General features: G+C 55.8%; 1 protein-coding gene across 5 annotated transcripts in view; it reads right to left on the bottom strand.

Moving 5' to 3' along the window:
• Window positions 1-10,167: 10,167 nt before the first annotated feature.
• SUPT6H (SPT6 homolog, histone chaperone and transcription elongation factor) overlaps window positions 10,168-27,303 on the bottom strand; it is a 40,204-nt gene continuing 23,068 nt past the window's right edge. For all 5 annotated transcript variants that reach the window (XM_043499192.1, XM_038375508.2, XM_038375507.2 and 2 more), the window contains 17 exons: window positions 26,368-26,503; window positions 25,707-25,844; window positions 25,213-25,380; window positions 24,477-24,604; window positions 23,104-23,311; window positions 22,818-22,965; window positions 22,364-22,506; window positions 20,938-21,078; window positions 19,540-19,735; window positions 19,162-19,400; window positions 17,842-17,955; window positions 16,962-17,086; window positions 16,347-16,459; window positions 14,262-14,339; window positions 13,972-14,138; window positions 12,858-13,036; window positions 10,168-12,063 (listed from right to left, as the gene is read on the bottom strand). In XM_043499192.1, the coding sequence (XP_043355127.1) occupies window positions 11,877-12,063; window positions 12,858-13,036; window positions 13,972-14,138; window positions 14,262-14,339; window positions 16,347-16,459; window positions 16,962-17,086; window positions 17,842-17,955; window positions 19,162-19,400; window positions 19,540-19,735; window positions 20,938-21,078; window positions 22,364-22,506; window positions 22,818-22,965; window positions 23,104-23,311; window positions 24,477-24,604; window positions 25,213-25,380; window positions 25,707-25,844; window positions 26,368-26,503 (2,608 nt within the window). In that variant the 3' untranslated portion in view covers window positions 10,168-11,876. The remainder of the gene's footprint in view (window positions 12,064-12,857; window positions 13,037-13,971; window positions 14,139-14,261; window positions 14,340-16,346; window positions 16,460-16,961; window positions 17,087-17,841; window positions 17,956-19,161; window positions 19,401-19,539; window positions 19,736-20,937; window positions 21,079-22,363; window positions 22,507-22,817; window positions 22,966-23,103; window positions 23,312-24,476; window positions 24,605-25,212; window positions 25,381-25,706; window positions 25,845-26,367; window positions 26,504-27,303) is intronic.

The following is a 27,303-nucleotide window of genomic DNA, read 5'->3' as shown; positions in this document are numbered from 1 at the left end:
GCACAGCCCTGCCCCAGCAGCATAGGGTGGTGTCCAAGTGGGGGATTTCCTTGTTTTTTCCTTGTTTTTCCAATGGGTTGCATGCAGGGGTGGAGTGGGATTCAGTGTCCCTGGGTGTTACTGGTTTAACAAGGGGATGGGAGAGGGAATTTGTTGGTACAGAGGACCAGGGACGGAACCTGAGACCCCGGCCAATGGCTTGGAGAACGGAGACGCCAGTGACAGGTGACCGGGAAGCCCAGCTCAGGTGTGCCAGCCGGTTCTGGCCAGTGGTAGGACAATAGGCTGCGAAGGAAGGACCCTGGTGACCTGACCAGCTGGTTCCATCCAGAGGGGGCCAAAGGACAGAGGGGAGGAGAGGGGAGCCAGGCGACCCTGTTTACCTGCAGAGAAGACAATGGACAGAGGGGGGCTTGGAGCCAGGGTGCCATCAGATGCCCAGCTGGGAAGCAGGGGGGCTCTGGGCTGGAGGGAGGGAGCAGGCAGAGCCCAGCTGGATGCAGGGGAGACTTGGATATCCTGGGCTGACGGAGGCCAGGCCTGAGGCCCGGAGAGTTTCCAGTGACGTGTTCAATGCTCAATAAACCCTCCTGTTTTACGCTGTGTGAGAATCGCTCCGGTCTAGAGAACAGGATTGAATCACCCCCTTCGGGGGGTGGGGGATGGAGGCCCCGAGGGTCCAGAGCGAGTGGACTTCCTGAGGGGGCCCATGGTGAGAGACAGGTGTGCTAAGGCTCAGAGCGGTGCGGCTCCAGGAGGTGGAGGGGCTTAACCCCGAGAGAGAGTGGACCCCTGAGAAGGGCTGTTGCACTGAAGGGGGTTCCCCTCAGGTACCGCATGGAGCCAAGAGTGGGCATGACCTGTGAGGAATGGAGGAAATGATAAACACCTGGCAAAGCAGCTTGGCACTGTCACTGGGCTCCATGTGGGCAGCACACCTGGGACCAGCTCACCTGCTGCCAGGGGAGAGCTGCGGCTGTTTCTGCGCCGCAGGTCGGTGCTCCTCTGGCTGGCAATCAGCCGCTTGCTGCCCTGCCGGTGCACAAAGCCAGAGACCTGAGCGGATGTACAAAGTCAGGATACTTGCTCGCTGGATGGAAGCGATTGCCCCTGTCCCTGCCCAGTGCTCTGGGCCCCGGCCTGGCCCTGCACCCCCAGCAACAGCTGGGTAGGGGTGACCAGATACCTACACACGCGGGGAACCCTGCTGCTCCAGGGAGGAGTTTGTAATGTGAAAACAGGCTGAAAATGGCTGAGAAGGTAAAACCCAGCTGGTACCAGGCTGTGCGTGCCACGGCTCCATGACCCCGGGGGCGACTGAACAAACGTGTGCTCAGCTGCGTGCAGACATGCCCATTGCTTCATGCTGCCCCATGGACATGCTCGGCAGCAGAGCGCCCAGCCTGGGCTCCTATCGGACAGCCAACGGGGCTGGCGCTGGGGCCTGCCAAGTGCCAAGGGGGCTCCCACATGGCTCATGAGATGACTGGTCGGTGATGATAGAGATGGAAGGAAGAGGGGACTGAGGGCCCAAAAACTCATTGCCACTGGTCACTGAACCTGCATTCATGCCTATGTCCCCACAGATAAAGGTTAGTGCCCCCCCACGACCCTCCCCTCTGGATCTCGGCCCCACCTGCCCCCCACGACCCTCCCCACTGAGTCTCAGCCCCTCATCCCCCATGACCTTCCCCACTGAGTCTCAGCCCCACCTGCCCCCCCACAACCCTCCTCACTGAGTCTCATCCCCTCGTCTCCCATGACCCTCCCAACTGAGTCTCAGCCCCACCTACCTCTCACGAGCCTCCCCACTGAGTCTCAGCCCCACCTGGCCTCCCCCACAACCCTCCCCACTGAGTCTCGGCACCATCTGCCCCAGCCTCTCCCGGGGACGCGCTGGGACCTGGGTGAAGGACGGAGCACGGCTGCATTGTGCTGGGGAAAGGCCAAGGTATTCCTGGCCGACTGGTGGCTGAGACCTTTGTCCGCACTCTTGGCTCCCAGGTCCCTGCACATTCCACAAGGGCTTTGGTGGGGCCGGGAGAGGTGGTGATGCTGCGGTGCCAGGAGGAGCCTGGGACGGGAGCCGATTGGCAAGGGGGCCGAGCCGCCTTCAGACCAGCCAGGGCTCTGGTGGAGCTGGCTGCACTCCCGTGGGCTGGCCCCGTGGGGCCGGGGAGGTCAGTGGCTAGGCCCTGGGGTCAGGCTGGCTGGTTGCCAGAGTGCCCCACAGAGGCCAGTGTGGACACTGCAGTGTCATGCATCCATGGGGCTGGGGTCCAGGCCCTTGTCCTCCCAGCCCCCCACCTGTTTGCAGCCCCATGGCCTAGGGCAGCGTCAGGAAGGGCTGAGGTCAGAGATGCTCCCTAATCCTGCTGGTCCCGGAGCCCTGGAGCAGCAGGCTGGGGGTAGGCAGGGCTGGAGTCCCATGGGAACAGCTCTTCATTCCTGGGTAGGAAAAGCACGTAGCCCCCCCCCCACTTCCAACCAGCCTCCTCTCCCCTTCCCTCGCCCCACCCCACAATGCACAGCCCAGCCCACCTCGCAGAACCTGGCCGGAGAGCAGGGAAATCGGAACATTGTCTTTTAATAGCTCCCCCTCTGAACCCACCAGTCCCTCAGCACCCACCGGGCACGTGTTGCTAGGAAGGTGGGCCAAGCACCAGGGCCTCGGCAGGGCCCCTAGCAAAGCTGGGATCCCCAGGAGCTGCACTGGGGCCTGCGTCTGACTCACAGTCCTCATCAGGGTGCTCGACGATGGGCTCATGGGGTGGGACCTGGTGAGGGAAGAGTTAAAGGAATGTAACCACTAATGGAGCAGGGCACAAACAATGCCAGGACCATGGGCTAAGGAGTGCATGGCTCGGGCACCGCCCCCAGGCACTGCAGGCCCCCCCCAGCAAGAAGCGCATGGTTCAGGCACCGCCCCCACTCACTGCAGGACCCCCCGATACCTAGGAGCGCATGGCTCAGGTACTGTCCCCACGCACTGCAGGACCCCTCTCTCTCAGGCATGGGCGAACCCCCAGGGAACTCTGGGAAGAGTCCACCACAAGTACACCCCACAGTGCACTGCAAAGCGCCCCCCATGCTAAGAAGTATGAGCTGCAGTATCTGCCCCCACCCCACCTGGACCTGCAGCCTGGGCACACATTGTCCCCCCTGGAGGAGTGCCACAGGCAAGGACTTAGCAATGGCTTGGTGGCAGATTTCTCCCTCCCCTTCCTCCCCGGGAGAGAAGAGGCCTGGTCCCCCTGCCTGTGCCTTGGACGGCATCACCCCTGTGCAGAGCAAGGGCCAAGCAGGTGTGAACGCCGCCCCAGGGTGTGGCAGAGAGTTCTGATTGGGTGGCATGGCCTTCTCCCCCCAGCCCGCAAATGTTCTGCCCTGGGGTGCGGCCCAGTGAGGCTCCCCCTCCCTCCCGATAGGGTGGGGGGACTGCAGGGTTTCCAGCCGTGGGCGGCTGGGTCTTGCCAGCCCATGCCCCAGTGACACCTGCCGTTTGCTGTCTCTGCTGCCTGCTCTCCTGCCCAGCCTGAGAGTGAAGCAGAGTCCCAAGGGCCAGGTTCCCCACAGCCGCGTCTCGGGGAGAGCAGCCCCTTGGGGACTTACCAGCGAGGATCTCCTCCTCGGCCGGGAGGGACAGTCCCTGATCAGCCGCAGCTGCTGCTCCCGACTGTGCAGCTGGAAGCTGCTTGAGCATCTCGGCTTCTGGCTCCTGGGGCTCCCCATAAGCCCCGCAGTCTTCAGTACCGTGTGCATGGATTGTGCCTGGAGAGCCAATGCCAGGGGAATAGGCTCCCAGCTGCCCAGATCCTCGTCCAGCCAGCAACCCCCAAGAGCGCACGTCCCTGGATCGGGGCTGCGAGGCGAGCGCTGGGGCCGAGTGCTCCAGAGGGGGACTGGCCCTGGCCCTGGCCCATGTGCGCTGGAATGAGCAGGGGCCGGGGTTCCATCCCACCAGGTCACAGAGCCGCCGAGAATGGCCAGAGAGCACCATGGAAATGTACGAGCCACCGGCGTGCTTGGGGCAGGGGGCTGGGTGTGCCGGCTGCAGGGCGCATTGCCCATTGCTGGGCTTTTTACGAAAAAAAGGTTTATTTCAGAATACATATTTTCCCCCAACAAAACCTGTGAGCGAGGGATGTAGGCATGAGATCAAATAAATTTAAGTTCACAGTTAACATAAAAGTTGTATTTACCCCTGACATTAATTGGTAAAAAACGTTACTATCAAAGAAGAATTGCCAGAGTGGCTCACACCCAAGATACCAGGGAAGTTACTGGTTTTACTCTTTTCAAATCAAGCTCATTTGGAGTTTCTCAGGCAGACACTACTGCCAGGCCCCCGAGTGAGGTCAGGCCCTGGCCAGGCTCCCACAGCCCCTTGGCTCAGGTATTACACCCCCCCCCCCATGCACACGCTCAGCTCCTCCCCTAGCTCAGGCATGGGGCTCATCTCCCAGACCCTGCCTCTGGCTTCGGAGCCGTGGGGGCCTGACGGAGTGGTGTGCTGTTCTCCCTGCCAGGGGTGGTGCTGCTGGGTCTCCAGGGGGCTGCCCTGCATCTGGAAGGTGCAGGGTGCACCTTGCTCCAAGGCCAGATGGTGCCCCCACATTTGGTGGGAAAGGACAGACAGACACGAGTGGACGGCTAGCTGGGGGGCGCGGGGTGGGAAGGGATGGACAGACATGAGTGGAAAGCTGGCTGGAGGGGGTGGGACGGGACGGACTGACAGACCAGTGGAAGGCTGGCTGGAGGGGGTGGGACGGGACGGACGGACAGACAGACCAGTGGAAGTCTGGCTGGAGGGGGTGGGACGGGACGGACGGACAGACAGGTGGGAGGCTGGCTGCAGGGGGTGGGACGGGACGGACGGACAGACAGACGAGTGGGAGGCTGGCTGCAGGGGGTGGGACGGGACGGACAGACGGACGGTCCCTGCATCTCTCCACAGGTAGCCTGGGCACTTCACATTCTTCGGCCCAGCTCTGGCAGCTTCGGCCCTGGCCCAGCGACACTCAGCTCCGCTCTGAGCCGGCTTGTGACTGTGAATTGTCAATGGGCTCCTTGACAGGGGTTGTGTGAAGCCAGCGAAGAGGGTAACGAGCCCTGGCAATCGTTCCCAGGAGCTGTCAGCCAAGTCTGGCACCCTGGACGCTGAGCAGGGACGGGACCCCCCTCGAGCCAGGCTCCCAGGGAGCCCTGCACAGGCCAGCTCCCGTCACAGTGCAGAGGGAGAGGGCCCGAGGGCTGCCGGCTTGTTGGCCATGGAGGCGACCCAGCCGCCCCCCAACCTGCTGTCTCCCAACAGCAGGAGCTGGCACAGGAGCGCTGGCTCTGGGGCAGCTCACAGACATCCACACCCCCCAGGGGAGTGGGCTTGGGGCTCAGTCAGGCTCTGAGCTGTGAAGCTGGCCCTGATCCCGCTTTGGGAGTGTCCACAACGTGTCAAGTGCAGCCCCGCCCTAAACAGTGGGGAGGTGGGCCCCATTGCCTGGACCATGGGTTACAGAGAGCAGCCCTGAGTCTGGCACCATTTCCCCTTTAAATTCCCTGCAGCCCCATGGTCCCCTATTGCCTGCCATGTGGTGCCACCAACCTCCCCTCCTTGGTTGCCAGGGTCAGGCTGTGCCCAAGCTTCACAGTCAGAGGAAAGATATGAGACAGAGGCAGTGCCAGGGCTGGAATCCCTCCACATCCTCCAGGCCGGTGTGAAGGAGCTGCCCAGAGGTTACATACACTGCCTGGCGGGCAGGGTTCATAAATGGGGACACATGGGGGGCAGCATCAGGCTGCAATTCTTGGCCAGAGATTTTAGAGAGGCAGCCCCCAGCTCACCTGCCCCTTCCCCAATACCATCCAGAGGCCAGGGGGCTGTCAGCTTGCCAGTTGCAGGAAGGCCTGACACTCCTGGGCCAAAGCCAGAACCGAATTCCTCCCGAGTACGCTAGGCCCCAGTGTGCTGCTCATGCAGGAGCTGGGCTGCTCAGCGCAAGGCCAAGTGCTGCATGCTGGAGCCTGTGGCTTCTGCCAGCTGCATCACGGGAGTGGGAGGTAGACCTGAGCCACGCCATCAACCCCTGGGTACCTTTGGGGCCCCCGGAAGCTGCCAGGCCAGACAACTCCTGCAGCCCATAGCTGGGCAGGGTGGGTGCAGAGCCTGGCCTGTGTGAGAACAGGGTGCATTGCCTTGCAAGCGGGAGCCCATGGCACAGAGGCTCCCAGCCCCATGTTAAAGGCCCCAGCAGATCGTGTGGCTTTTCCATAATCCAGCCCCAGTCTCTAGGCTCCTTAATGCAACTTTTATTAATATGCTTGAAGAAGGAGGCGTTCTTGGCCTGAATTCCCGTGGCCGCTGCTGTGAGAGCGGGTGACTCCCCCTGCACCGGCCTGGCTGCTGCATCACAAAGGGCCCTGTTCCGGGCACAGGAACATGAAAGAGCCGATGGCGATGGCATGTTCGGGGGGAGGCAAAATCTGAAAGGAGTCTGAGTCCAATGGGCCTTGCAACATCACCCCATTGCAGGCTGCCAGGCAACCAGGCTCAGCCCGCCCCTTGGAAGCCGTGAATTCAGGAGAGGGGCTTGGGGGTAACTCTCGGTCAGAGGCCTGGGAAGGGAAGAAGGCAGATTAAACGCTAACCCTTTCCTTGCCAGGCTGAGGTCTGGGAACGCAGCTGAACAGACCCTGGCCTGGGAGGCTCTGAGTCGCCCACTGACGGGGTGCTTGGCACCTCACGCGACTGGGTCTCTTGCTTGAGCTGAACCCACGCAGAGAGTGTTGGGAGACCAGGAAGAGCCGGGCTTAGTCCCAGGGGCCATGGAGCCATTCCCGGCTGCGCACAGAGAGCAGGGCCAGCTGCCCCCAGGGCTGAGGACAGGAGAGATTCACCCACCCATGTGGAATCCTGGTCCCGGCCAAGTGGCTGGTCTCAGTCGCACAGCTGGAGGGGGCCTCTGGAAACCCTGTGTTCCCCAAGGCTCCCCATCAAAGGCCAGCAATGGGATGCACACAGCTCCCGGAAGACGCTCTTCAGGCATCAGCCAGGGAGGGTCTGCTCCCTCTCCCCTCACCAAGCAGCCCTTGTAGTCCCTTGCAGAGCCCCGGGAGCCCCTGAGGGGCAGGACGAGCTCATTGTTCTAGTGGCACAACCCAGGCTCCTGCGAGAACAGACCCGTCAGCACCAGGACAGAGCCCAGCAGTGTGGTGCCGTGCCAGGCTGCCACAGAGCAGTGGCTTGGGGGTCTGAGCCCCAGGGCTGACAGCCCCTTTCACCCCCTGGCAGGGTTGTCCCAACCCTTCAGACCCATCAGATACATTCAGCATCGTGCTGATTCCTCTGTGAGCCTTGCTCTGCTGGTACCAAGAACTCAAGGGGCTTTTCCTGATGCCCTTGGCCAAACCTCTCCCTCCCCACACAGTGTGCTGGGTGGTGGCTCCCACCTTCACCCCAGAGGTGGCTGCATCGTTGGTGCCAGAGGGACAGCGGCTCAGCTGAGAGCAATGTGAGAGCTGAGTGAGTTCAGTCAATATCCAGCTAGCAGGGGGTGGGGGGCTGCAGATGCTCACGGAGGAGTCATGGCTGTCGTTACAGATTCAGGCTCCAGAGGGAGGCCCAGCCTGCCCTGCCTTACAGCACTGGGTCTGGACGAGGGCTGCCACCTCTGGGGCACCAAACACCAGGACATGTGGGATGATCCCGGTGCCCGGGCACCCTATTCCTAGGGAAACCTGACCAAGCTGCAGCTCTGGACTGGGTTTGTCTCCTCCCCGCCCCCAGCATGCTCTGGACCTGCACTCTGGTCCGGGCGGAGAGGGGGCAGACGGGGGCGGGGGGAAGGGGCAGGTAGGGGGCGGTCCCGGGGGGTTGATAAGGCGGCGGCGAGGCGCTGTCTGGCCCCGCGGTGCTGAAGGCGGCCGGGCCATGCGGGCCGTGGCGCTGCGGCTCCTGTGTCTGCTGGCGGCGGCTCGGGGGGCCGAGAGCCCCGGGCAGCCCGGCCCCGCCTGCGCCCCCGTCCGCTCCCCGGGCTCGGGCGGGCGGCAGCCGCTGGGCGCCACGTGGGCGCCGGGCCTGGCCCGGGGGCGGCCGGAGCCGGCGGGAGGCGCCGCCCGCAGACGGGCCAAGCGGGGCTTCACCTACCCGGGCACCCTCTGGTGCGGGGCCGGCAGCAACGCCGACAGCTTCGAGCAGCTGGGTGAGGGCCGGGCCGGGACCCCCCCCCGCACCGCCCGGGGCGCTGGAGCCGGGACCCCCCCCCGCACCGCCTGCGGCGCTGGAGCCGGGACCCCCCCCCCAGCACCGCCCGCGGCGCTGGAGCCGGGACCCCCCCCCCGAACCGCCCGCGGCGCTGGAGCCGGGACCCCCCCCGAACCGCCCGCGGCGCTGGAGCCGGGACCCCCCCCGCATCGCCCGCGGCGCTGGAGCCGGGACCCCCCCCGCATCGCCCGCGGCGCTGGAGCCGGGACCCCCCCCGAACCGCCCGCGGCGCTGGAGCCGGGACCCCCCCCGCATCGCCCGCGGCGCTGGAGCCGGGACCCCCCCCCCCGCACCGCCCGCGGCGCTGGAGCCGGGACCCCCCCCGCACCGCCTGCGGCGCTGGAGCCGGGACCCCCCCCCGCACCGCCCGCGGCGCTGGAGCCGGGACCCCCCCCCGCACCGCCCGCGGCGCTGGAGCCCTCAACCACCCTGCACCTCAGCCTGTGCACACCCCCACAGCCCCCCATGCACCCCAACCCCCGCACCTCCCACGGACACCCCCAAAACCTCCCCACACACTCCCAAAGGCGTTCAAATACTGTAAGAGAACAGCCCCTGCTCAGGAGAGGATGGGCTATTCCCCCACCCTTGGACAAAGGATCATGAGAACCCAGACATATCACAAACGAGCAGCCTATTTACCATGGGCCCGGCAGAGAGCCAAATGTGCTGCTTGTCACTCAGCCACAGCAGTGCAGCCCAGAGCGAGCCTAACCCTGGAAACATCCTTTCCAAAGCTTTGCATCCCTACCGAGCAGCCATGGGCGTGCAAGAGGGCAGAGCGCTAGCAGGAGAGAGACATTTATAACCACAGGGCAGTGCCTCCGAGCTCAGCCAAGCGCTGCTAGGCAGAGTCTTTCAAGCGATGTCCTGGGTGCAAGTGGGAGCAATGTAGCGTAGAAGGCTGCGGCCAGCTGGGCACTAACTCCCCCTGGGGAAGGAGGCAGGGTGTGGGAGGGGATTGCGACTTGCAGGAGGGCCTGGGATACAAGATGGGAAACACAGGCTCCCATTTCTTACTAGCAGCAGCTCATGCACATCTTCCCAATCTCCTCTGTGGAGATCAGACCAAACCCATCCCGCCAGAGCAGAGGTTGGTGCAGGAGCGTTATTGTTACCCAGGCTCCCGAGAACGGGCTACAACATGTAGCTCACGAAAGCTTATGCTCTAATAAATTTGTTAGTCTCTAAGGTGCCACAAGTACTCCTTTTCTTACTGCGAAACTGGAACTCCCCAGCCTGAACCAGCAACAGGGCCCAGCAGAGTAAAGGGAGGAAACGCAAGCTCTCTACAGCAGGGGCTAACACTTGGCAAAACATGCAGCGGGTTTTGAGAAGGCATGTAGCTCAGGGAAGTGCCCCCTTGAGCGTTTATAGGCCATGCCATCATTAGAGCCACGCAAGTGCTGGTAGAACAGAAACATGGCAACTACACTTGTGTGACGCAGTAGGGAGCGGGGTTGGCGTCTAGTTCTACGGGGACTGTCTGCATTGGGGATGGGAGAGCAGGGGATGAGCCTCGAACCTGAGCCAGGAAGGGGGTGGGGCCAGGTGACATCTTTGCCAGGGAAACTGGACAAAGGCTAGAGCCTGCAGTTTTGTGCTGGGTGGTGGAATGCAGGGAACCCCAAGGCTGGGGTCTAAGCTCCCTGCCCCCCAGAAGGACTTAACTGAGGGGTCCTGGTTGTACCTACAAGCTCTGTTTTAGACTGTTTTCCTATTGTCCAATAAACCTTCCATTTTATTGGCTGGCTGAGTGTCACGGTGAATCCCAGGAAGAGGGGTGCAGGGCCATGACTCCCCCACACTCTGTGACAACCTGGCATCCCCAGAGCAGGGCAGGAGGTGGCTTGCAGAGAGGAGAGCATTAGTGCAGTAGACAGGGAGAACGCTGGGTACAATCAAGATCCCAAAAGTAGAATTTTATTGATGGAAAGGGAAAAAACTAAAACCAAAGAGCCAGAAGGATCAGCCAGACGAAGCGCAATGGCTCTCTGGCAGGTTCCCTCAAAGGAAGCTACTCCACAGTCAAATTCCTGTCATACAGAACCGAACAAAATAAACAAACAACGTAAAGTTAGTATGCTTGTTAATCTACCCCCGAGCAGAGCCCGCCTGCACGATAAGGAGAAGGATGCAGCCAGACCAGCACCCTGGGGAGCAAAGGGGATATGCTGTAGGGAAGGCAGTTCCTGCACTCCTTGGGAGAACAGCTTCACTTTCTTGTCTCCTGCATCTCTTGCTATTCAAGGGAATTTGCATGCAACAGGACCTTTGTTTCCTAAGCTGTCTGCTCCTTTCTCAGCTGAGGGCAGAGCCCTCTGGGACTTCAAGCAGTGGGTTGTGATGTTAGCAGATAAAGAGCAACAAAAATCCTGCTTCCAAGCAAAATCCTCCTGGAGAAGGCAGGTGGGGAAATACAGGGAAGTGTATGAAACAGAGCCTTCAGCTCTGGCAGGGCTGCTTCTGACCCAGGACAGACAGTACCTGCGTTCCTGCCTGGCTCCTGCTAGGACAGAGGGGAGGGCAGCACCAGTGGTGTCACCCTGATACGCTGGGCTGAGAACCCCACTCAACACAAAATATTCTTCAGCATCAGCCCACCAGGCAACTCAGGCAACACAAGATGAGGGGCATTTCCTGGTTCACTGCTGTACTCTGATTCTGCAGCAAATCCGTGGTTGAGAGCAGAGGGCAGGAAATATAGGATGAGAAGAGAACACCTCCAGACTAGTGTTCAGTAGAAACACTATTTATTCACCCTTTTCGGTTACATGTGGACAGAGCTAAGCGGTTTGACAGAGGACATGCACTTCAGGCTGATTTGCATTCTCCTGACCACAGGAGTGGCTGCCCTTGCAGTGCCTTAGGTCTTGCTCACTCTTGGAAAAGCTGCTGTTACCCAGGGTTTTGCTTTGCAGTCTGAGTTAAAAACCAACTGAATAAATATTGTCCCAAATGAAGCCAGGAGAGGATGAGCCTGTGGTACAGCTGCTGCTCTCTCTGGCAAGAGCCCTAGCCCAGAGCTGCTCTGCTAGGACACCCTTGCAAATACAGCTGGGGCAGTGGGTGGAGTTTTGCAGAGCCCACTATACAAGGAGCCACCAAGCATACAGTAGCAGAAACTTCAGAGGATCTGGGTTGAGCTGTCCGAGCCCCCACATGATTTCGTTCCGTGGGTCGGAACGGGGACGGGCGACGGTCAGAATACAAGACGATCAAAATAAAACTTCGCTCTAGGCCAAGAGCTTTTGCATTTCCAGCTAGGTTTGCTTTCTAGTCTTTGGCTGTGAAAGCAGGTCGCTGTGCATTTCTAAAGGGTCTCGTTCGACCCTTGTAACTGTTCTGCTGAGCTTCCCACACGGTGAACCAAGGTTTAGTGCGCAGAGGTGTCTGCAGCATCCCTTCCTATGATCTGTGTGTGTGTATTTATACCAGCCCTGCCAAGTATATTAGATCATGTGGGTGGACGCACTGAGTGTCGTTTCACATAGTTTTATGAAGTATAAAATAGGAGTTGTGTGGAGAAGGGAAGGGAACTCGTTCTCAGCTGTTCTCCCTCCCCCTTCCCCTCCCAAGAGAAAGAACAGAGGTCAAGGGTCAGGTCCAGCAAGGCCTATCGATCCATTTCATCCAGAAGCGGTGTGGCGTCCCCAGCAATGGACATGGGCGTGCTCTCGATCATGGGGCTGGGAGATGGACGAGGGGTCAGCCTCTGCTTCTGTTTCCTCCGCTCAGCCTCCTTCTCCTGGAGCCACTGCTCGGCCATTTTCCCCCAGTCGATTGCAGCGTGGCTGTTGGACCTAGACAGGCAAAAGCAGGAAGTGAAACATATGAATAGCAGGAGCCCAACAGGGTCAGTTTCCCTCCCCAGGTGCTGCCTTTGCAGAAGGATGCCACTACTGGATGCCCCCAAAGTCTCTCTCTCCTATTCAAAGGCAGGTGGGTGACAAGGCAGCCCACACAGACTTCCTCCCCCAGCATGGTTACTCAGAGCAAGGTGCAGCCTGGCATGCTGGGACCCACGGGCTCTGCAGCCTGAGCTGGAGGCTCTAGGATGCCTGCAGAACTCTATGGGCTGCGTTCAGTTACGTCTGAGGTAGCAGATTCCTCGTAGCTGCAGAGTGGCCTTTAGTCAATGGGACCCATTGTGGCCAATTTCCTTAGAGTCAGTTCTGCCCTCACACCTGGCCAAGGAACAGGTTCCTGATTCCTGATCCAGTGCCACAGTGTCAGAGGGGGCCAGCCGCAGCTCCTTGGACTGGCTTCTTTACACCCCCCATCAGCACCACGGCCTGAATTGTACTTCCCGAGAGCCGATGGGCCGTGACTACGCTCTTCACCCTTGCTCAGCCACAGTTCTCCCCAGACACCTCTTCCTCTGCCCTTTGAGAGTGGCCATGCAGCTCTTTCTCCAGGTGCACACGCTGAATGTTCCCCCTCCCGCCCCTGGGCTATGCAGCACGCTGAGTTACTGCAGAGCCTGTGTCCTGCTGCCAGGGAAGCGCTCGCGTGGCCCTGCACTGTGGTCAGGGCAAGAGCAGCTCAAAGACAGCAGAGAGCTGCACACATCCAGCACCATGAACGAGCTACTCACTTCGGCTGCTGCCTCTGCCTGGAACTGGATGATGGCTGCGACTGGGTGGACTGGGGCGTAGTACTGGCCTGGAGCTGATGATACTGAGGGGTTGTAATTGGCTGGCTGGGGGTTGTGTAGGAGTAGCTGGGGGTCATCAGAGGGGTGGCCACTGGCTGCTGTGCTGGAGTTGTAAAGACCTGCAAGAGGACCGACACTCTTAGGCTCGTGCAAGGGTCAGGGCACCACTGAAGCAAGGCTTGACAGTTGCCCAGAGCACAGCACATTCCCTCACCTTTTACCCAGAGAGCAGCCACACAAAGGGCAGGAGGCAGGGTCAGGCCCTCACTACATGTCACTAAGCCGCCATGCCTTCCTCAGGGCGCGGCTTAGCACCACTGGAGGGTTTTGTGGGGACTCTGATAGGGAGCGATAGGCCCCAGATGCGGCTTCCCAGATGTCAAGCCCAGAGTGCCTACCCCAAGGAGGAGGGTTTTAGCTGAGAGCTCCCCAAGGGGGCAGGGGGCATCTGCTGCACTGAACCAAGCCAAGCCCTTCCTCCCGCCATGGAGAGCCGGAGACAGTGGGTCGAGTGGGCAGGCGCACACGGGGAACTGCTCAGTGGCGGGTTGGGAGCAGAGTTCAGGGCCACCATTGGGCACGAGGCAGAGCTGGAGTGTCGCCTGCCTGCGCACCTCCCAGCTGAAAGCCCTGCAAGCTCAGCACATATTTTCATAGCTAATCCCTTTCATGTGCAGCTCCATGCTGCGGATATTGAATCACAATCATGTGGTTTCGTGTCCTTCTCCCTCACCACTGGGTCCTAACCAACCCAGGCATGTTCCTTGGGAGCCAGACACACCTTCCTCGCAGCCAGCATTGCATTTCCAATGTTCCCGGCCCTCGGGGCACGCAACAAGGCCCAGAAATCTGCACAGCAGGGCAGAATGCTGCAGCTAGGCCACTTGCTGACCATGGCAGGTCTCTACTGCCCTTGGGTATCAGTGCAGGCCACTGGTCCACACAGCCCAGCCAATCTCTAATGCTGCAGAGGAAGGCAGCACTTCCATGAGGGACAGGCCGCTGTGCTCTCCGATTCCTGCCCCTCTGGCTTAGCTACTCAAGATACACCTACATGATATGCACTGCTGCCCCCTCCGCTGCCTCCATAGCCATACTGGCTGGATGCCCACTGTGCAGGTGTGGCATTGGGGTTCTGCCCTTGGCCCGTCACTGCGGCGATGGCACTGAACATCTGTGAGGTCATGTTCTGCGGCAGCGCGTTCACGGCTCGGGTCAGATCTAGAAGAGAAAACACCGAGTTCCGAGAAGTGAAGACACAGGAAGAGAATGTGACTCTGGTCTGGGGACTAACTTCGGAGTCAGCCTCCACAGATCTGACCAAGGAGAGAGGCCGGTACTCACCAGCTAGGTTAATGTTAGCAGGAGTAGCATTGATGGAGGCTGGGGTCCGGGTCCTGCTGCTGCTGCTCGGGGTGATACCTTGCGAAACAAGAAAAGAGAAGTATGTGACACACCCTGGCACCCCAATATTGATCACTGTCACGTAATTAGAATATGTTTTTGTACAAAGTCTGCCTTGTGAGGTGTCATTCTAAAAGTCTTGATCTGCTAAACAGCAATATCGTTGGATTGTATGTGCTATCGTCATATGTGAAGTTATGAAGTTTGGCAACGTGTGTGTAACTGAAACACTTTGCAAGGCTGAAAACACCCACAAGCAGCCTTTCAGTACAACAGTAAAAAGGCCAATGTTAATGGCTCATTGAGGAAATGCACACAAGCAACAGGATTACTTCAGGAACCGTGTACAATAGAAACCTCTCCAAGATAGCACTACACCATGATAGCGTTTGACCCAGATCACAGCAAAAGAGCTTTCCCGTAAGTGGGGAGAAGGTATAAAAGGGGGACAATGACATCATGAGGGTATCTGAGTCTCCCTACAACAACAAACCTGAAACACCTGAGGAACAAGGACTGAACTGTGGGAAGTGATGGTCCCAGCCTAGAGGGATTGTTAGCCTGTGTATGAAAACCTGGGAAAGCCAAGGCAGCTCGTGCCTTAAGAATCTGCCACCCTGTTTATCACTTTGGGTGAGAATTTGCAAATTCATATCCCACCTATCTAGTGTGTTAAGCTCAGTTAGCAGTTTTGTTTATTTACTAAGGGAATCTGCTTTGATCTATTTGCTATCACTTCTAATCACTTAAAAGTCCATTTTGGAGTTAATAAACTTGTTTTGTTTTGTCGAAAACTAGAGAGTGCAAATCATAATTGGGGGGACAAAGAGCTGTTGCATATCTTCCTCCACATTGAGGGAGAGGACGAATTTCATGAGCTTATGCTGTATAGTTCTCTGTGCAGTGCAAGAAAATATAATTTTGGGTTTACTCTTCAGACAGGGTGTGCGCGCCCGGGAAACTGGTAAGAGCCTTAGCTGTATAGCTTTCCTGTGCAGGGGCTAGTCACAAAGTCTGTCTGCATTTTACTACAGCTGGATGTGTCCCTACTTGTGTGCTGGTGAAAGTGTGAGACTGAGAGCGTGTCTGCAGTTTGTCACAGCATTACAGTGCGAGTGGGAGCCCAGGCTGGTGGGTCGGGGGGCTCAGTGGTACCCCAGTTCCAGGTGGCATGCCGAGGAGGGGGGAACCCGTCACAGTATTTCATTCTGAAATCTGAGTGGGGGTTCTTACTACCCAGGATTTTAACAGATCCCAGCAAAATTCTTGTGGCAACGTGCTACTCTGCTAGAAAACAGGGACAATGGAATAAAGAGCATCTAGTATGTAGGGGACAGAGAAGAGTGAAATGGTCAGGCCCAGCCCACACCATGCTGCTTGCCCAGCAGACAGATTCCTTCTAAACAGCATTCATTTATGCAGATGAAAAGCAAAGCTAAGCACGTTAATCTGGTTTTCTTGGGAACATTTCCCACATACAGAAAGGCTCCGTTGATCTGAATTTCAACAGACAGGGAGTCTGGAACGTCACCAAAATCAAACTCTGATTTTCCGACATTCCAGTAGCTCTCCCAAGCCATCTGGGTCCCTGAGTTCAATTTGTGGTTTTTGAGCTTTGTTTACAATCAGCAAGGCCATGCATATTTAAAGGACAGAGCTTCACAGCCCAGCTTCTCTTACTGAGCCCTGTGGCACAGTCACAAGGATGACGCTGACCCTTTCTGGTGCAATGAATGAGTCACAAACACAGGAGAGAGACTTCTCTGCAAGACAGAGCAAGAGTTGACATACAGGCAGACAGCAGATCTCATTCAAAACACAGGGGAGAGGGGGAAAGAGACTAGGCTGTACAAGTCCCTGTAACTGGAAGCAGCTCTGTAACTGCACATCTGACTAATTGTTGACAGATGCTTGATCCCATTTCCATTTAGACTATCCATGGAGCATGAGCCAGCCCTTAGTCTGCCCCATGAATTGATTTCCTGCAGGACAGAACAACTCTGGTGATTAGGATTTGGGGGTCACCTGGCACTGGGTCCTGATAATGATCCTTAAACCACCGGAAGAGCCCATTCACTGTAGGGAAGATCTGTCCCCGGTACCGGAATCCCTCTGGTGTTACCGTCACATATTCTATCCTGTAAGGTCAGGAAGGGGGAGAGACGAGCACATCACACTGCGGCACAGCTTCACCGATTGCTGGCCATAACCAGCTCCCCCCAACACAGCATGAAAAAGGGACGGGAGGGCTCATGGTACTAAGGCGATGGGTGCATCAGAAAGGAACCCACAGACTCTGCTGGGACCACCCGCCTTCCACCAGCTTCCAACCCAGTCCCAGTAACACTTGGCCATGACTCTGGAACTGCCAATTGCTAGTGGACTGCTGAGGATACTCAAAGGGAATCCATACTCTCCCCTGCCGAGGGGTAGGGCATGGCTCGTGGTGGCCACCTGGTCAAAGGCATCAGCAGCTACATGTGTAAGGCACCTGCAGACCAAAGCCCAGGGGTCAGGGCTGCTGCTACACACCAAACCAGAGCGGAGCCCAAGAAAAGTCAGGCCGGGGACAAGCAAAGGCTCAGGCCCTGCAATGACTGACAGCCAGCTGTACCAAAACAACATATATGCACCACTGACCTCGGTTTCCCTCGAGGCTGGTATCCGAGAAGGAATTTGCCAGGTAGCTCTTTACAGGCACAGATAAAGTAAGGAATAAAGGTTGGCTTCTCCTTCTTGGTCTTTATTAGAAGTTCTTCCAATTTCTGGTTAGAGGGGGAGAGAGAGAAACGCTCCATTGAGATACCCTGTGCAGCCTGGGGGCAGCGCCAGGACTCACAGGTGCGTGCTGATGGCACACTGCAGTGCTGGCTTCCGCCCAGCCCACCCCTCCTCATGGCAGTGTCCAGGCACAAACAGCATTCAGTGGTTTCATCTAGGGCTCATTTCACAATGCTGAGTATGGCACGTAGGGCTGGCAGCTGTAACCACTTGGTGGAGGCAACTGGGAGGTCCAGATGGACACTCTCGTGCTTACTTAGGTCAGTGCTGCAGACAAGTCTTCAAGCAATGGTGTGAGGGGAGCCGCATCCCTTTATCCCCGCTTTAGGGTGCTCGTGTCCCATCTGAGAGCCCTTCCCCTAGAGCGGGGCAGCAGCAGAGTTGGAGAGGGAGAGATGCCTTTCTGCCCTCGCCTTTGTGATGTGCAAGCACTGTCAGGCTGGTGCAAAGGCAGGGTTCTCCCTTCCCTGGCGTAGACAGTGACACAGGCCTTCAGACATTACGGCCCAGCAAACCAGCCCAGGCTCTCTGCTGGTTCTACCACTCCAAGCTAGCTCCCCCAGACACAAAGCTGGGAGGTGACCAACACAAGCACTGTGCGATAGGTCAGAACACATTCACCTCTTCTATTTTAACCCGGACTCGAACTCAGTGGTTCGTGTTCGCACAGAGGCCAGGAAACTGATCTGGGGCAGCCAGCTGCCCTCCAGCTTTGCAGCAGCCCCTCTGGGAGGCTCACCTTCCTGTCTCCACCACTGCAGTCTTGGTAGTATTTGTGACTCAGCAGGTCTCTAGCAAAAGATGCCATTGGTTGGACATAGCGAGCGACGATTTCATCCAGGTCCTCGAATTCCTTGGAACGAACATAGAAAGAGCCACTTTATTCTGAGTCTGACTCCTGAACCTCCAAAGGCAAAACCGAACCCGCTGTGCTGAGCGATGCCTGGGTCTTCGGGGCTCAGATCCTCTTAACCCTGAACTGCTACAGGGGAAGGCACCACAGGGTGACTAGAGAACCTGTCTGCAGTGGAGTGCAGGGCAAGCGTCCTGACTCCCTAAAGAGGCCCACTCCCTTAAACACGTGCTCTGTAGGATTAATGTGCACAGTGCAAGTGGTGGGCAGCTCAGTTCCTTTCAGTCTCAGGGATAAACAGTGACCCCAACTCTATTTGACAAGCTTGGGGGGGAAGCACTTTGTTCCTTAGACTAAAGGAGCAGCTGGGAAAATGGAGCACAGCAAACTGTCTTGCAGTGGTTGGATTAGATCAGGGTTTCTCAGCTGATGGGTTGAAACCGACCCAGGGATGGAGGCATGAAAGGCAATGGGGAGTCACGAGGCATTGGAAACAATCTAAAGCAAGGAAAAAAATCTCATTCCTGACTCCTCAAGGTCAAGTATTCTCGGTCAGCCTCCTGAAACACACAACAGATAAGTTGCACAGGCATTGCACTATCATGGATCCATTTTCCCCTCACAATTACTTTAGAAATAAATGTAATGGGGCTGCATTGTTTTGTTTTTTACACTTCAGATAAGGAGTCACAGCGACCTGAAAAGGTTGAGAATCACTGCACTTGATTAGCTAATGGGCTCTTCTAACACTAATCTCTAGGATTCTTTTACACAGAGCCACCAGTTACTCTAAAATCTGAATAGAGAGGCTGGCTGCCCAGCATTCGCTCAGGAACTGGAAGCGAGGGAAATTGGAAGCTGCTCCCAGATAGTCTGGAAGCACCTGTGAGAAGAGTAAAGCCTCAGGCTCCGGCTCCCAGCCACACAGGCTGTCCATAGCCGGTTCCATGATTCTCACCCAGCTTTGTGAAGCCAGGAAAGGTTTCAGTTTGATGGCCAACTTGTACGTAACCTCTGCTGCAAGGAGTGCAGCTTCTGCTACCATTTCTGGCTTCTAAACGCCAAACCATTCAATCCTTTAGAGCAGTTCCCTCTGGGGTGACTGTGCCCACCCTCCATGCTGAGTCAGCTTTCACCTCCCATTAACTGGGCTGGGATTCACCCCACCAGGTTCACATCCCCAGTCACACTTCCACCAGCTCTTACCTCTGTGTTAATCCAAAGGGTGGAGCCCAAACTGAAGGCATTCTCCTTGCCCTCCTCTCGGACATCCACATGCTGGTAAATCCCATCGTTCACCTTCCAGGTGACAGTCAGGTGGTTCTCCCCCTTGCTGCTTGGCCGGATGATCACGTCCCCTTGGTCCATGGTCTCCATCATCTTCTCGGCTTGCTTGAAGCTGATATTATGGAATGATGGGTGAGCGATCACCCTCTTGATGTATGCTGTCAGACAAGTGGGCGGTTAGTATTCCCATAGTAGTGGTTTCATTGCAAGAAACATCCAATCCCATTTCTTTTCACTGATGCAAACTGCGAATCTCCATGCCCCAGGTTCTCAGGGCCCGAGAGAAGGGATACTCACTTGTGCGCTGCTGTTTCCTCTTGTAGTCTTCTTCCTGCTTGTGATCTGCTGCCTCAGCATCAAAGTCATAGTAAGTGTCTTTGGGCAGCTTCCATTCATTGTTCTTATCCATCAGATCTGATGTCCTGCAGGTCAGGTCTGCACTGAACTTCTCAATGTCTATCTTCATGATCCTACAGTGAACAGTCATTCCTATCTGCAGAGGAGAGGCAGACTGGATTAGTCAGCAGGTGCAACTCACATGCTGCACCCACTCGGAGAGTGTCCTATCACAGCCGCACCAGGTGGTAGGCTTACCTCGAGTATTTAAAGGGACACATCAACCTGAAAATAAAAATTAGCTATCCCTCTTGAAAGCTGTTTATCTACCACTGTTACAATGACCCTACAGAAGACTAGACCTGGAAGGGATTAGAGGAGAATCTGACTCTTCTCCAGTGTGTTTTCTTTGGCATTTCACAGCCCTTTGCATAGTCAGCTTCTTTGTTCTGTTGCTGGTGTCCCCTAGTGCCTCGGAGCTGAAAGGGGAAGTGAACAGACAGCAAGCAGCAGTCAGGTGTGCACACACAACAGGATGGGGTGGTGGGCGGAGCACATTTTCAAGCCTGTCCAAAAGACCCTTCTAAATGAACAGGGGAGCAGAAAAACCCTTAACATTTTAAAGATCCAGGTCATGGTGTTTAAAGGGGCTCTAGGAGAAACTGGTATGTAGTCCATTTAAATGTGTTTAAGCTGACAGTGTCCTCGTAAAGGGATTGCTAGGAGACCTCAGATCTCAACAGGATAGTCCTTCATCTAAATGTTAATTGCCTCAGCAAGGATCCCAAAGGAGAGCAGAGATGAACCCTTCTCTTTTAATTATGTGCACATCTGCATTCTATACCCATGTAATTCTAATAATAGGGCCCAGGTCCCTGTTCTGATGGAGACCAAGTAACTCAGACAAGCCACAGAAACGGATTCAACTAGGAAAAATAACCCTGAGTGAGGGATTCAGCAAGGAGAAACTACCCTGAGTGAGGGAAAAATGACCCTCCCAGAATCTAGCAGCCGCTCCTTGAGCTATTTCAAAAGCTGGAAACAAAGGTCAGCTCCTCATTAGAATGCCTTCCAGCCTCCCAGGGTCTGGACTTCATTCAGACTGTAATAAATCCTGCACAGTGTAATATGCTAACTCATTCACACAGTTCCCACCAGCAGCTAAGGGAGACTCGCAGTCTGGGAGAAGGAAGCGAACAAAAACCTAAATTCACTATTGATTTAGAGCCCACAAGGGAAAGAGAGCAGTTGCAGCGATATCTGGGGAGAGAGAGATGAGCAGGATTCTGAGCCTCTGGTACCAGCTTTTTAGAGACACCCACCAGGAGCTGGACGAGGAGATGCACTCTGTTTTCCTACCTTCACCCTTTCTTCTGGCCGCTTAACCACCTTGTCGCTGAGAAACTTGGTTGGTATAAAGCCAGTGACCCCATTGTCCAGCCGTGTCTTTACCCCAATAGCCTGGCCAGGGCAGGAGCCACTGTCAAAGTGATTCCAAACCTTAAGGAAGCAAAGGAATAAGACGCTCAGCATGGAAAACAATTTCCAAAGGCAGCACAAGTACAATACAGTTAGACACAAGAGACACTTTCAAGCAGGGGCCTGGGTGTGCCAGGGCAAGATAGGAATAAGTTCTGTAACAGCCATAGCAGCAAACTGGAGAACCTGCAGCAGCTTCAGAGAAATTATAAGACAGAAGTTTGACTGACAAACTGATCCATGCAGCATTCCTATGCCAGCTACACTCAGCTCATGGCAGGCAGGTTTGCTTTGCAACAAGGAAGGCTAGAACGCTTAGGCTCTGTCTAGACTTACAGCAGCGTGCAGAGTACAGGCACAACTCATGTAGTCACACGCTGCAGTCAAAGGGAGGCTGCGTCTGCACCTGGCACTGCAGCCTGTAGCCGCATGACAGTGAAATGCTCCAGCTGTGGGAGGCAGCGGGACACTGTGCTGCAAAAAGTTGCAGTGTAGATGAGGGAGGCACTGCTTGGGTGTGTGGAAAGGGCATGTAGATTCCGGACCCTTGGGATTCAGGCACGGAGGATGCTCTTCTGCATGCCTCACTGTCTACGCTGCCGTTCATGCCCATACCAGCTGGGCCTGCCATGTCAGCACCCTACAAGCCGCTGCAAGAGTTGAGGTCCCTTTAAATTCGGAAGCACAACTCCACAGTAAGGGGTGGGTTCTACTTTAGTCACATGGGAACTGCTGATTACCCAGGGTCCTGGCTATCAAGGCTGGAATTTGCCACTCTTAAGGTAGGACCCAAAAATGCCACCCCATCTAAGAGCAGGGAGTCTGTGCTGGTTCTTAAACTGAGAAAATGGGGGTGAAATCAGCTTATTTTCTCCACCTCATAGGCGGCTTCTCTGCATAAAACAGAAAAGTCCAGACTCTGAACAAACCCATTCTGAACATCTGTGGGGAAAAGGTGACCGACTGGCTATAGCTGAAGATCCCATCCCGTCACACCTAGTCAGATATACTGGGCAACCCTCGCACAGCAATTAAGTGGTGCTGGCCGACCTAGAAAGAGGCAATTCCAGAAGCAGTAGTAAGTATTCATATTAGGTTTACAGCCAAAGGCTCCAGTAAGGGTTGGGGGCCCACTGTGCTGGGTGCTGTCTGAACATGGGAGGCACAATCCCTGCCCTGAAGCGGTGTCCTCTCTCAGAAGGCCCCTCTGGTACTGCATGCCCTACAGGATGCTCTGGGGGCAGCATCACATCTGAGCAGCCTGCCGATGGAGACGGCACCTGCGGGAGCAGCCCGGTCACTTTACCTCACTGAGCTCCGGGAAGTTATCCTGCTGACAGAAGGGACATTGCCAGAGGCCAGTCTCATCATTCCGTATGGCCTGATCGTAGCTTTCGCCTTGGGGCCTCCTATGGGCTATCCCAGTCACATTGCAGGTGATCATTTTACCTGGGGAGAGGAAACAGGAGTATATCAGGCACACGCAAGGGTTGGACGGTGCCCTGAATGGGATGCCACACAAGCCTCTTGGAGGCTACTTGGATTACTTAGTACTCCCGTACCTATGGGTAGGCCTTCCATAAAAGCTGTCAAGCACGACACAAACAGTCTGGTTCTGCAGCACACCAAGAAGCTGCAGACCTTGCACCAACCCAATAAGTGTTCACATAGCTGCCATTCTCACACACCTCCACTCCCTGGCGCAGCTTGTGACAGCAGTTCTCTAACTGATAGAGCCCTCCAAGAAGATGGGGACGTACCTATGTAGAAGGTCTCTGGTGTTTCTTTGGTCAGCATATTGAAGACCTCCTCCGTGTTAGGAGAACGGTATGGGGTTCTCAGATCCTTGTATCTGCAGCTCAGCTCAGCTCGAATGTCATACAGAGTGATGTGTTTGTCACCGTAACCCTGTTTGTGCAATGGCATGGTTTAATGTTTGTGTCCCACGTAGGACAGAGGTCATGCTAGAACAGCCCTGTGCCATCAAACCCCAAGAGTTCAGGGCTGAAAGGCAGCTCCACCCCCTCTTCCTTCCCCTGCACAGACCTGTCTCTCCAGCTCTTCAGCAAAGGCATCAAGATCCAGGTCTTTTAGACGCTCTGGGTTTTCCAGGATCTCCTCTAGAGCTCCAGCTGGATTGGCATCCTCTGCCGATTCATCGTACTCTAGGGCATCCACTGCCATTTTTCTTGCCCATTCGTAGGTTTCAGGGTGGACCCTGGACCCATCTAGGACCTCTATGTAGGAATCCGTGCTACATGAATTCAAACACATGCATCAAACTGGAAACTCTGCAGGAGGCCAGCGATGCATTCACAAGCCAGAGGATGCAAAATGACTAAAGAGAACATGCTGCTGCTGAGTTTCTGCTGTTCACTTTCACAGTTCACTGAAAAATTTAGCTGCTTTAAATGAACAAGAATTTTCTTAAATGAACATGAAATAGAGAAGGGCAGAGTGCAGCCTGAGGCCACGCACATCATCTGGGCATAGCCTGATTGCTACAGTGCACTTTGGTCAGTCTGATCAAAAGCGAGTATTGCACATCAGGACTTGTGCCATGTAGCAGGAAGCTGTGGTTATAATTTGCTGTCTCATACTAGTCAGGTGTGGTTAGTTGACAACGCAATCCTCTGCACCAAACTGTTTCAGAGGTACCAAAACTTTGTCTCAGTCCAAGAGACCCCGCATTCATGTTCCTGGGGTCTGTGTCCTGTAAACGCCCAGGCCCTGGCCCTTGGAAGGCCAGAACTCCCAGGGAGGGGAGCAAGGCTGAAGAGTTCACCTGGCTGCCCTGTTTGTTCCCAGACTCTTCCAACCCCGGGGAGATAAAGTAAGAAGCAGCCCAGTGAGCACAGCACATTCCTGGCCCAGAGGCCATCCAGAGTTTAGAGACGGGTTCAAACTGCCCTCACGCTTTCTATTTAACACTAGCTTTGATTAATAACATTATTTTTAAGCTCTATACATTTCTCCACACAAACTCCCACAATCTTCCTTCCAGTTTAAGAGCCAGTTACATTCTTGTGCTGTGCTACTGCCCCAGGTTAGGGACTGTTAAAAAAAAGCATTACAAATAAATGAATCCGCGAGACCAGAACTAAACAAAAGGGTCTATGGGCTAGTGTGGTGAAAGGTACAAAGACACTAACTAGGGAAGAACTGATTCTCGCTTTGGTTTCTCTTCACCACAAAGGACCCTCCCAATCACAGCAGAGAATTCGTGCTGTACTGCTCACACGAATGTTTAGGTTGAATTGGCCTAGAGAGAGTCAGATTAACAACCAGTAATAAACTCACTTGGCTGGACATGAAAGGCTGCTGCACAGAAATGCCTAGGAATACTGTCCCAGCAGAATGGAATCCATTTTAGCCAGTCATTCAAGTACTAAACCCATGCAGCACCACCTAATACCAACCTGTCACCCAGCGATGCTGTGTCAATTTTGATGAAACCAGCACAATTGATGAAGACCTTGGGTCCCATGTGACACATGGTGACTAGCTGAGTCCGGTTCTCCAGCCTTGTGTTGTTTTGTTTCAGGATCTAAGGGAGGAGATTTTAGCATTAGCTTTGCAATGCAGTACATGGAGGGAACAGATATCCCAGCCCCGATGCAAGACAGGCAAGGAAAGAGAGGCCTCAGACTGAATAGTGAGGGGTCCAAAGAGAGTATCTGGTACAACCACCCTGCTCCTGTCACATTAGCTCTTGCTTTGCTGTACAGGAAGCATTTCAAAGCCACATGAAGGGAAGATCTAAAAGCAGCACCACACCGCAGGCAGGCCTGCCACACCTCTCAGGGCAAGGAGAGGTACTTGGCCTTTCACTTTGTGCTTCCTAAAGCAGCCGAGTGTCCTGATACCACAGCACACCCTGTCAGACACTACTGTCATCTCAGGAATTTGCTGGGATTGATGGATCTGCTGAGAATTCCTAACCACACCTGGGAGAGCGGCCCATACACAGCTCCAAGTCCACTAGCAGTTCGATAACCACACTCTCTTGGCCCCATGGGGACAGTGCTGTCAGACACACCACAAGTGCAGGCCCGGATACTATGCCTCCCAGCGCTGCAGCCATGATGCGGACTTCCACAGAGTAGCTTTAAGGCAACGTCAGCTATGGGGTAGCAGAGACAGCTCCATTCTTACCTTGAGCAGGTGAGTCCCTTTGCGTGGCCCCAGGCCACAAACATACTGTAGCAGGGCCTGGCTGTAAGGGTGAGCAATTGCCCGATTTACATCCACTCCCACCTCATTCACACGGTTTATGAACTCGCAGTAGAGGGCATTCAGCAGCTCCTCCTTCACCACGTGTTCCTGCCAAGGGAGAAGGGGTCACTCATGGGGTAGGTCTATACAATGTTGTTCAAAAGCAAATCTGGGCTGACTTTGGTCCTCACAGGTGTAACCCCTCCCTTAGGTTCAACACAAGTGGAGATTTATCTTGGAGAACAAGGCTAGTCTAAGGCTGCAAGGCAGATGAGCACTGCACTCTAGAGAAAGGGAGCAGGAAGGAGTCGCGCTAGTTGGACGTATCCTAGAACAGGTGGACACCTTGTTGTCTCAGTTTAGGGCCCATTCCTGCTGTTGAAAATTCCCAGGCTTGTTTCTTTCTGACTGAAAACCCTGTAAGGAACAGTTACCTGCAGAGGGTGAAGTTTCAGACACAGGATATCCTCATCAGAGCTGCAGACCTGAGCAAATTCGATCAGGGGGTCCTGAATGCGGCGAGCCAGGGAGACAGCTTGGCGCAGCACAGGGGGGTAATCCCGGAACTCATTCTGCAGAGAATCAGAGAGGCAGAGCAAGGCTGTCAGTGCTGCTAGCACTAATGACAAGTGACACCAACTCAAAAAAGCACCTTTCAGCACTCAGGGCAGGTTGGGGGATGGGTTCAAAGGCTCCCAGGGCTCTTCTACAATTAGAAGAAAGGAGAAAGGAGGAGAGAATAGTTCTAGCTCCATTTTGTCCAGTTCCTCCCCTTATTAGCTAGGTTGCAGCAACTCCCTTCTGCTCAAGTGGGCAAGGTTCTGTCCAGATCTTGCCAATACACACCCTTAGGTACCCACCACTGAGTCTCCTGGTGCATGTGTCTTCAGTCAGCCCCAGCAGGATCCCCTCACAAGCCCCTCCAATCCCAAACCCTGATGCACCTCAGCCAAGGCTTGATCATCATGCAGCAGCAGAGACCTCCAGCCTGCCTGAGGTGGTGGGATTTCAGTGAGATGGGTTATCCTCCCAGTGGCCAGGGAAAGGCAGGCCACTTGGAAGGAGCACAGGAGGACAGGTGCACTGGTGCTTTACCTCTGACTTCCTGCTGTTCATGTAGAGAATGGCCAGCTCATTGTCCACTAGCTCCACCCCAATGGAAGACAGCTGCTGCCCCTGATCCAGTTCATGCACAATCCGCTTGACGTCCTCCATCAACATCTGGGCATCCCTGGGGAGACATAGCCAAGGGGATTGGGAGGAAGACAAGAAAGCTGGACACTCAATTGCAGGAGAGAGGCACCCCAAGGCAGCTCCTGCAGTGGGCAATGTCACACCCCCAGCTCCCAGCCCCTCTGAACTGAGCATCGGCTGTAGGTGCTAACAGCAAGAGGCTCCGTCAGTCAAAAGCACCAAATCGGAAGCCAGCCAGTGAATTGAGTGATGCACAGCATGTCTCTTGGAGCGTCTTGAGCCCAGTTTGGGGCTTAATCCTTTCTTACTGGTGAAAGGCGCTGGACTGGGAGCCCTGAAAGCCTTTGCTATACAACCACCAAATATGGATACTTGGGCAGTGCGAGCTCCCCGCTTCTGCCTGGTCTGAAGGAGAAGGTCTCTTCACTCTGCTGCAGGGGCCAGCTGACCACTAGCAATGGGACTGAAGCCACCCACGACCACAGACCCACGTGAGAGCGCTGTGGCCGACCCTGCTCCAGGGCAGCAGGGTGCTCCCAGGCTGGCTGAGCTGTGCAACGCTGGAGACAGCTGGGCTCTGGGACGAGCATTTTCACTTGGGGAGGGGGATAGGAGCAAGTGACAGATACTGCCTCTGCGGGGCTAGGCGCACCATCAGCACTGCAGAGTGGAGAGCCAAGCCCTCACTCAGTAGGGTCTGCTGTAGGAGCAGCAGCTGAGTCCCACCCCGCTGCAGGCACAACATGGACAGGTGGCAAGGGACGGGGAGGAGGAAGAAAAACGAATGGCCGGGGAGGGACGGTAGCGTGGGAAGCAGACGCCAGAGCTCACTCGTAC

This window comes from Dermochelys coriacea, chromosome 17 (genome assembly GCF_009764565.3).
Source record: "Dermochelys coriacea isolate rDerCor1 chromosome 17, rDerCor1.pri.v4, whole genome shotgun sequence".
NCBI lineage: Eukaryota > Metazoa > Chordata > Testudines > Dermochelyidae > Dermochelys > Dermochelys coriacea.
The sequence above is the reverse complement of the archived record's forward strand: the minus strand, read 5'-3'. Positions and strand labels throughout refer to the sequence as shown.